General features: G+C 37.5%; 1 protein-coding gene across 2 annotated transcripts in view; it reads left to right on the forward strand.

The window, feature by feature from the left end:
* ERC1 (ELKS/RAB6-interacting/CAST family member 1) overlaps positions 1-10,867 on the forward strand; it is a 310,968-nt gene that overhangs the window by 273,724 nt on the left and 26,377 nt on the right. For both annotated transcript variants that reach the window (XM_009278946.2, XM_009278947.2), the window contains one exon: positions 1,931-2,032. In XM_009278946.2, coding sequence (XP_009277221.1) covers positions 1,931-2,032 — 102 coding nt within the window. The remainder of the gene's footprint in view (positions 1-1,930; positions 2,033-10,867) is intronic.

Consider the following 10,867-nt stretch of genomic DNA (forward strand, 5'->3'; position numbering starts at 1 on the left):
TATTATTTTCTCTTCCTTTGCTGTCCTATTAAACTGTCTTTATCTCAACCCACGGGTTTTACTTTTTTTTTTTCTGATTCTCTTCCCCATCCCACGGGGGGGGAGTGAGTGAGTGTCTGTGTGGTGCTTAGTTGCTGGCTGGGGTTAAACCACGACAAGAGCCAACCTTAAATATAATAAAATAATAAATATCGAGCAACAGCCTTTATAATAAACTGGTTGTTTAAGTATTAATGTAGCATGTTTCAAGTAGTGATTTATGAATGATGAGTCAGACTTGGAATTCAAAACTTGTTTGACAAAACAGAGCAAACAATATAAAGATTTTGTATGATTAAATTGCTTATTGCTTAAGCTCAATTTACTGTTAGCTTTTGTTAAATTAATCCAAAATAAAATCAAATCCAGATTCAAACCCTGGACCTTCTCTATAATGATCTGAGTACAGTCAAGTAGAAACTGCATTCTCTAGCCTCGAGATGCTCATTAAAATTAGAGTTTTCAGTGAGAAACCATGCAGTTATGAAGGGATTGAATCAACAGCTGGCATTTTTACAGTGAGCTTTGAGTTTTCATTTAAGACATTAGATTTTAGTGCATCTCTGATGATTTAGTATGTCTAGCTGTACATAATTCACTGTGTATCATATCTAACAGGTCTGGCTAGCCTTTTTATTTTTTTGGAATACGAGGATTTCACAGAGCTCAAAATGGGGCTTTGTCTATGTTACGAGCTGGGAGGAGAAATGCTGTCACTCCATTTTGCGTCTGCTCCAGGTGTGAGTGCCCAGTGACAGTGGCACCCAGATAACTTGAAGTGAAGCAGCTGACGTAGGGACGGCAGTTCACTTTGCAAGACCCTAGATCCAGCTCTTCTGTAGTCCCCTCTAGGCTACTCCTAGAGTGTCATTGCTGCCTGAACGGTCTTTGTAAGCCCTGCTGGGGAGCTGGGACATTTTGCCCAGGTGGATTTCTTTCCTTGTTGGTGTGTATGGGTGTGTGTCTAGGTGCTTGGAGACCTCATTTCAGGATAGTATGTTAAAAGGGCTTTATCTCACTAACACTGTCCTTTGCAGACACAGTCATGTAGTATATTTTAATGTTCATTGCAATTGCTTACCTAGAATGGTAATGTTAAGGTAAGGTTTTTCATTTATTCTTACACAATTTATTTTATATTTTGTGTTTTTAAAAATTATATATCCTTTGGAACTTGAAATTTCCTGAGAAGTTAAAGAAAAGCTTAAGAAACTTGTTTCATATTTTGTTAATTCTTTGCTTGACTGTATGCAGTTTTTAATTTTATAAATCTTTATTATGTCACCTTTTCTTCCAAAAGCCTTATTTATTAACTTTTTAATTTCCTCACAGGAAGGCTTTTCTATAATTCACATTTTTCTGACCAGTCTCAGAATTTTCCTACTCTTTGGTATATCAATTGAAAACTGATTTGCATATTGAAACTGGATGGACTTCTTAAGTAATAACCTACTTTCAGCTTGTTCACTCTTTTTTTCTTAAACTGATTTCTTTTTTGTTTTTGTTTTTAACTGACTTAGGGACATCTAACTGATGTTTTCATTGAATTGTTCTCCAAATTGGTGTTTGAACCTTAATCCTAAGGGTCTATAAGAAGAAATTAGTTTCTTTGTACACACACGTACAGCACAAGTTTCAGTAGGTACAAGTCAGATGAGCCACTTAATTGCAAAACTAATTTAGCCTCAAAGTGAAGTGGTTGGAATGTGTCTCCCAGTTTTTACCAATTCTCTACAGTAATACCTACTAATGTTTTATGCATGTGTCTTATTTTTTTCCATGTATGGATTTTGGATATACGGGATAGCATAAATACCCTATTCCCTTTAGTCCCTATGATCACATTAGAAAGTAGACTGAGATTCTTTCTTTTTTTTTTTTTTTTTAATAGACTCAGAACCGTATGAAGCTGATGGCTGACAACTATGAGGATGACCACCTCAAATCCTCATCCCATTCCAACCAAACCAACCACAAGCCCTCCCCTGACCAGGTAATGTGTCTCTCTTTTTCACTTTTAAAGTAATTTTTACTATGGGGGCTGATTATTTTGAGTCGTATGTAATTTTCCCTGACATGCTTGCAGTACCTTGGAACAAAAATAGCATTCCAGAGTGCAGTTACAAACCAGAAATGGATGTTGCTGTTGTGTCGGCTTCGTTGAAAACTCCTGAAATGTGAACAAACAGTTCCTGGTACCAAGCTGTTATTAAGTGGGTGGAGAAGAGGGGGCAGACAATGAAAGGGAAGAAAGAGATGTTACTCTCTTAAAATGCACGAATGGAGTCCTGTCTGGCATATTCAGATTTTAGTAACTCAGGTTTACTGCTTGAGTGTGTGGAGTGTCCAGGACTGTTTCTTGTCTTCAGTAGCAGGAAATCATGCTCCAGGATCAGCTTTCTGATCTATGGATTGCATATGAGCAGTTCCCTTCGTTTCCCATGAGGAAATCCCGGCTTCTGTGCCAAATGAGCACAGACTGCTCCCTCACAAACTCAATGGGCCGTGAACTGAAGGAAAATCAATTTACCATCTCCAAGGCAGTGAGGAGCCTCCTGTGTCATTTACAAAGCACAGCCGTGTGCTTGATAACTATCAGAGAGATTACCTGTCCCTTGGGTAGCACAGAAAATGCCAACATAATTGCATATCCCATGTTGTAATCTCATCCATTCCACTTTAATTAAAATATTAGCGATCATTAATCACTGCCTTGACAAAGCGAAGGAATGTTTGGCACTCCTCTTTGCCCTCTGGCTCATCTAGAAATTGTTGAGATTTGAAGGAAGGCTTCTCAATCTAGACCTTTAAGCACCAACCTAGTGATATGCAGAAATTATGAGTAAGGTAAAAGAGGAAAATGGCAAAAAACAATTACATATTCACCTTGCAAAAATAGATCTTTAAAAATCTCTTTTCATGTCTGTATCAGAAGACAATAAGGGGTATATACAAAGCAGAAAATTTCTTATTTTCAGAACAACTTCCTTTTGCATCTTGTTTTAGTACCCTCCTCCAGATGAGGAATAAAGAACTGTAAATTGACTAGCTTGAATTTTCTGTAATGTTTTTGGAAAATGTTGGTCCTTCTTACCTTCTTCAGGAGAGTGCAATTGTTAATACTGCAAATTAAATGGCTTTCCTACTCTTAATTTGGAGGAAACGTTAGAATATCTGTTGTTTCTACACTGCGAGTCTACAGCGAAATGAAGCCATTTCCAGAATGTAACTGTAGTACATGCTTGCAAATGAATGCAGCGTAGCATTCACAGATTAAATGAAAAGATAAAATGTAAAGAAAAGATAAAATTTAAACATTTAAGGAAGTTCTTGCAAAGACCTTACAGGGCAGGGCAGTAGGGAGGAGAGGGCAGGAGAATGGTCTGATTGCACTCTCCCTTTGCGTAGGGGCATTTTAAAAGCTGACAAAGCCTGCAAGAGAGCAAAGTAAGCTGTACCTCAAAGTGGCTCAGAAGGTTACATAAGGAATTAAACACTTTTTACTACTATTTGTACTTACTTATATGTGCTTTAAATACTAACCAACTCTTTATTTCATTCCCATGCTGCACTGGGGCTTTTCTCCCATTGCCACCTCTGCACCGCTAGGATGAGGAGGAGGGTATTTGGGCATAACCAGTCAGATGCTCTTAGTTCAGCCATTTTGTTCAGAACGGTGAGAATCAACTTTTCTTGCCAATAGAAAAGTTTCCGACAGTCACTCTCACATTTCGCTCCCGTGTGCTCTGTGAAACCTGGGTGTGCTCCTTCCCGCTTGCTTGCGTAGTCTCTGCATGAGGGTGTTTCTCGTGTGCTTGTGTGTAGTTGTGATTTTCTTCTTCTAATCATCGTGTCATTGCTTCATGATGTTGTGGGGAGAACTTTCCAGGGCATGTAATTGAGTTTCTATGCAAAGCAAACTCTTAATGCGTACGAGAGAACAGGAAATGTCTCTCATATCATTTATCGTTGACTTCATGGAGGAAATGTTTTCAGTCGGATTGTTTTTCAAAGCAGTTTGCACTGTAGCCAAATCTATGTGTGCTTTTTCGATTCCGGTTAGTAAAGAATTTGCTCAGAGATAATGTTCCTCCTGAAGGTTTTAAGCATGTTGAGATCTGCTGCCGAGATTGCTGCCATGTATGCTGACCTAACTAGTCACAGATATTTATCAGCTCAGAACAGATGATTCTTGATATGGACTAAGAATATAAGTTTTCTGTAAATTTGAAGGCAAAGAGGAATATCCCCTTAACCTTTCCCTCTCCCTTCCATCTCCCTCGTTCTCTCAAAAGAGTGGGGGAGAAGTTGGTAGCTATTTGTCATTTAAAGTACATTTTGTTTCTCTATGTCTGTGTCCACAATTTTCTCTTTTCTGCTGTCAAATTGTCTCCACCACAACCCCCATTTCCAGAATAGAATGCAGTGCACAGGACAGAGCCCTTCTCCCCACGTCTGTTCTCTAGCAAAGAAGAAAACATCCTTTACTGACCAGGAGCCTTGATATAGAGCTACAAAAGTCAAATATCGATTATTTGGCTACAGTACATATGATTAATTTATGCCTTGTAGTATCAGTTTAAAGCAGAATGAATTTATTTGAAGTACTTAAAGTATTGATATGCAATGACAATATTTTAAAAATTTATATGAAATTTTCTTTCTTCACTTATCCTTTTAAGAAAAATTATTTCACATGAGTTTCTTCGCAGTTTTTCTCAGAATTTGATTTTTCCACATCAATTATTTGAAAGAAAATTCTTCTGAAAATTTCTGTGGAAATTTTGGACCCTTGCATTTCTGAAAATTATTACTTCATGTTAGATTTGTAAAACATTCATGAAAGAATGAGCTACTCTCTCATCTCTTCACACTTGCTCAATTAACTGCAGACTTACACGTGTGTCTGCCTGTATAGATCAGATCCCTCTTTTCAAGTCAACCATCTGAAAAATTTAATCCAACCGTGGCAGTATCAAACTTGAATTTCATGCCTTGGGGTTTGAACTAAGAAAATCTCTTTAGTGGAAAAAATTGATAAAGTGCTTCATTAATTTACACTCACTGTTGATTTCACATTCTTTTTGAATCACTGCTCTTGCAATGGTTGTGTGTTAGTATATGAAGTTTTAGAGACAATGCTTGTAAAGATCTGCTGATGCATGGCAATTAAACAGGAAAGATCAGGTAAGCAAGTGATGAAAAGGAAGACGACGGTCACTATGAAGGTAGGAATAATTCTGATTTTTGTTCTAGAGCAAACATGGGGGTTGTGTAGAAAACACTGATAGATCTTTCTCTTTTCCTCTTCCATCTGCTGATACATTTATGAATGCAACTGTGCTAAGAGAATGGTTTCTCTTAGTTTATTGAATTAATGGGTGGTTCACATTAAATACAGCATATCTCTCCACTTTGTACTTGAGGCATTTTCCTCAGGAAAGCATGTTACAGAATATCCTAGTCAAAATAATGAAGCAGCCAGCATCTTTGCCTTACATGCATCTCATCTGAGAAACATGTCAGCCTCAAGATTGTCTTGCATACCTCAACAGGGAAAGTATAAAGGTGATTGATGCCTCCCAAGCCCGTTATTCCCAACAAAGTGCATGTTTCTACCATGATATTCCACGTACATTCAAAAAAAAAGTCCTTATTCTCTTTGTAAAAGCGAAGATGATGTAGGTCACAGAGTCCGTAACCTGCATATGTTAAATTAAATGTATGTATTACAATGATAAAAAAAGTTACTAATAGCGTAGGACTTGGCGATAACTTTGTTTTTTAAAGTTCCTTTAGGTCTGAGGTTGTAATCACCTCTTGTCAATACTGAAGATAAAATGGAGACCGTCAAAATACGTACAATAGCAAACTACATTATTTTATTTTTATGTTTGGGGGTTTAAGGCTTTTCCCCTACAGCATTCTGGAATTGGCCGAATTTAATATTTAATCATGCCAGTTCTGTACATGACAGCATTATCAGATATAGTTCCCCTGAAATGGAGCACTGTTTCTAAACATATGCGCCCTTCCTGTAGTTTCAGAGAATGCTAGTTTACATTTCAGTTTACAGTTCAATGTAAGTACCATATTTCATCCTGAAATAGTCTTTCCTAGCCTTTTTCTCTAGGCTCATTTCCTTGCTGTCTGAATTTCTTATGACTCCTTTTATTCCCCAGATGGAGCTCTATCCTCCTCTATATCCAAGCGTATTCCAGTGTGCTTTCTCAAAGGATGCCCCTCTGTCTTTCTCAAATGCTGAAATGTTCTGGCCAATGGCTTAATTAGTTGTTATTCACTCTCGTTAAAAATAATATGAATTTACACTTTATGATATCTCATACATACGAAAGGATATGTGTGTATGTGTGTGTATATTCTTGTAAATATGTACCATGCATGTGCTATATGGGGGAAAGAAGCAGCAAAGCTTCCATACATAAACTTCCCAAGCTGCTCAATTCATCTAGTTTTCTTGTGAAGCACAGCCATGCTACCTACGATGTGAGAAAGTGTGGGTGTCGTTCAGAAATCTGCTTGTATCACGTTTGCCCATCAGAAATGAAGAGGACTGCTTTTGTTGAATGGGTGTAGTGGGCATAGGATCACAAAAAACTGTTGGAAGAGTGAAAGACAATCAAATTAAAGAACACAGGGAAAAGCGAGGACAGAATAAAAGTACTAAGGGCAAGAACAGAGGAAGAGCAAAACTAAAACTCTGAGAACTGAGAGATTTATCCTGGTATGTAATTTATACATACTGTATGTGCGTTTTTAAGTATGCATGCTGCTGTAGACCATTTTTCTTCCCATCTTCCATGGCTCTGGCTTGCAGTACGAGTTGGAGCCTCGTAGATGCTGTCACTAGACAAGCTTTTTGAACTTATTCTGTGGAAGCATTTTCTATTAACGGTTGCCAACAAATCCTGAAGTTACGGATATGCCTGCTAAGGAGCAAAACATTTGGTTTTGCTGTGCTTGAATTCCAGGAACAAAATCTGAAAATGAATTTTATGCTTATTAGAGTAACAGTGGAATGGTCAAAGAGCTAGCATTGAACTGGAGTGCATAAAAATGTGGATTTTTCAAGATGATGAAAATATTGACGGGTTCCTATTACCATAAAAATATTGCAAGACAAAAAGCCTCTTATTGGTGACATTTTTCTTTAATACTTGAGTTTGACAAATTTTAACACAAAGCAGTAAGTATTGCGACTTGACTGCTGAAGACACTAGCATAATTTAACACATCTTTTAAGATTTCAGAGGTGATGTCTGTGGGGGTAAGTCATAACAGGAGAATATTTGAATCATTTTTAAGAGCTGAAAACCGATCAATTTAAGTAAATTTCATAGACGACTTCTCAAAAACAGTATAAATTATAATTTGCAGTATCACCAGATGACACGTATGCATTGTGTATTGAAGGCTACATTTTTAATGTTGTAATTTGACTTTGCCAAGAGTTTTTCTGTAGACAAGAGTCACCTAAACCTAAGAACTGAAATAGAGGGAAAGTCATCAATATGAAGAATGTTTAATGAATTCATTTTGAATTTTTTAACTATAGTTTTTAATTAAGAGCTCATAACATTCTAAAGGACATCTTTAATGAATATATTGTTTCTGAAAGCAGACTCATTCTAAACAGCCATTTGTGATTATTAAAGGGTAATGGAGCTTGAATGACATTTCTGTATTCTATTTATTAGGACAAAGGTATTAAAAGGATTAAAGTAAGAATGATGGAAACAGCTAAATCTCACAGAGAAGTTGATATTAGTAGATGTATACAAAAACCAACTCAATGCTCAAGGTTGTAAGCCATGTGTTTCTAACTTGTGTCTGTAGAGCAATTTTGTCTCACCCCTAGGAACGTCCAGGATGAGCATTCACAATTTCCTTTTTACTTGTTTTCGAGGGGGCGTTTATTTATTTCCATCTTACAGCTAAAGGAAAATGCACGACGAGTGGACACCTAGAAGAAAGTGGCAGATGTAGGTGATAGGCAACAGGTCGCAATGTGAAGATCTGTGACTACTGTGATGGTAGAGTAAGGGGGATAGAAATAATGACGTTGAGGGAGATAGGGCAGGACATCTTGGGACTTAATTTAACCTTTGCCACAGCTGTCAAACCCCATGAACTTTTCATTGAGATCACTACAGAACTAGAAGTGTCTATACTTTGGGAAGTTTGAGAAGAATATTGATTTTTTTTCCCCTACATTATTTGGTGCTTGGATTAATATACTGATTTCTTTTAGCAAAGTAAATATCTTACTCATGATGAGTTCCATTTTCAAATGATTACACAGGCATTCATTCACTGCATAAATGTGATCTTTCTCTCCACATGAGACACATTTTATGCTTGCAGCATGTAGAGAGCTGCTTGTCCTACTGTCACACCACTTTTAGGTTCTCACTATTGTCACTTATTACACTGTGACCTCATAAGCCTTTTAAATAAATTTATTTTCAATATGGTCTTTTTAATTGTTAGATCATGCAGAATGGTCAAAAACACCAGGCTTTCGTGCCTGACTCGTATTACAATGTAATTTACTGGACACAGCACTAGACCATGATTCAGAAGATAAATTCTTTCCTGGCATCGTCTCCAACCACTCACTTGTTCTCTTTCTCCCTGTCTCAAATTTTCTAATTGTAAAATGAGCTGAACTTTTTGTAAAGTGGAAGTTCTGCTTGGGAAAAGTGCTATGTAAGTGCTAGGTAATATTATTACACAATATTCTAAAATAGTGTTGTTACAGTGATATGATGGTGATTCTAATACCTCATTTTGAATTTGTTCCCAAAATTATGTTAGATTTGTATTTGACTCAATTTATTAATACTTACTATTTTTCCTTCCAAGATCCTATTCCTTCCCAAAAAAGGGAAAATAACCCATGTTCAACATTTCAAGGAGCTGCCATTCCAGCATGCTGAACAAAGCTCTTTAGACCGCTGCCTCCTCTTCGTCATCCTCATCTTTTGTCCTCTGAAGGGTCATTTCTTCCCCTCTCTAAAAATCTACAAACTGATTGTGTAGTGTATAATAATCTGTTGTAATATGTCTGTTACAGTTCTTCATTCATATGTGTAAAAACGCTGTGAAAGAATGTGTCTTATGCTTGCCTTAGAGACATACCCTGTGCAAAATTTGAAGGCGGCTACATGAAATAATCTTACTTTACTTAAACATTATCACTTGGCCTGACTGAGAGATAAGATGCCAGATTTGTTTTGTCATACTGGTGACAGCCAGGGCTCCTCATTCCCACTTTCCAGATGGGCAACCCTTTAGTGTAAGAACCCTAATGTGATGCACTCAAATAAGGTGATGTAACTAATTAATCGTTATGAGGGCAGCACTTTGAATACAGTTGTCCCGGTTAATCACAGGACCTGCCTTCCACCCCTGCTTTTCTGGAGCCCTGCTTATGTGGGTGTCATCATTAATTATGAAACAGAAAGACTCCTGCACCGTCAAGCTCAGGCAAGGAGACACAAAGAGTTCATGGACTGACAATTACTGCTCTGAGGAAGTACAATTCAAAATCCTGATTTAGCTATCATACAAGTATCTATTATTTTCAAGCCTTTTCAAGCTTTACCTTTCTTCAGAGAATAACCTTTTCTCCTTTGGCTGTAATAACTCTGAATAATGGAAAGCCTTTTGTAGTTCTGACTTTAGTGTAAGTAACAATCCTGTTATGGTGGAGCGAACAACTTCAGTAATGCTGATATCAAACTTCATGTTTTGTTTTATGATTAATCTTCTACCATTCCAATTTGGAAACCGTGCCTTTCCACCTTCTCTCTTTTTCTGTACTCATACTGGCATGTAATCTTTTACCCAGTAAGTAAAGAGTACTGTTAGACTGGGATGGGCTGAGAAAAATGCTGTCTTTAAAATGATGTTAACTTCTGCGCCTGGTCCTTTCCCTGTTTCTGGGAACAGTTCTTTTGCTAGCTTGTTTTTTTAAAAAAACTACTATTTTGCTATCTTAATAACTATTTTATGTTTGAAGCATATATTCTCTGTCCAAGAATGTTATATCTACCAGCACAAAAGAACTGATCTTGATTCACTGTACATCTTCTTTCTGATCCCAGAATGATAAGACTAAGATTTCCAGATGGAATTTTGTAATCTGCGGGTCTGGGATAAATTAAGCACTCACAATGGAGGTGTAACTGGATTGTATCACTGTCCTCCTATTATTCTTACAGATCAAAGAAGAACACAAGTAGATACTTACATTCTAAAACATTCAAAACAGATGGCTGGTTTCTTTTTGTAGAGATTTGTGCTTTTCAGCAAAACAATTGCAAAAAGGTCATCATTCATTTCTACCAAATGAGATTATTCCAGGTCTGTGTCTTATTTTCTTTTTTGATTTGCAGCTGAATATGATCTTCTTACTAGTGGTTTGGTCTTTGTAGGAAGTAGGAATTCTGTACTGAAACATTTTTGTTTCTGGCCACTTCCAGGAGAGTTGTTGCTTACAGCTTGTGTGATAGTCTGTGCTATCTCCCAGTTACTCTGCCATTTAGATTTCTTATAGCACTCGTCCACACGCCAGAATGCAACAATGCAAGGCCAGCAGCTTCTGCAAGCTATGAATACACTGTTGGTGACCTAAAGAAGAGTGGAGCTGAGCTCTGGCACTCACAGGCAGGGTAGAGACAGAAGCGGAATAGCTGGAGCCAGGCTGGGGATGTTGCTGCCAGCACCTTTTAGTTGTAAGTTAGGAGGAAAGAAACTGGGGGGGGGGGGGCCAGGGGAGGGGGGGGGGACAATATTAGAGGAA

Source organism: Aptenodytes forsteri, unplaced genomic scaffold (assembly GCF_000699145.1).
Source record: "Aptenodytes forsteri isolate BGI_AS27 unplaced genomic scaffold, ASM69914v1 Scaffold241, whole genome shotgun sequence".
Taxonomy (NCBI): Eukaryota; Metazoa; Chordata; class Aves; order Sphenisciformes; family Spheniscidae; genus Aptenodytes; species Aptenodytes forsteri.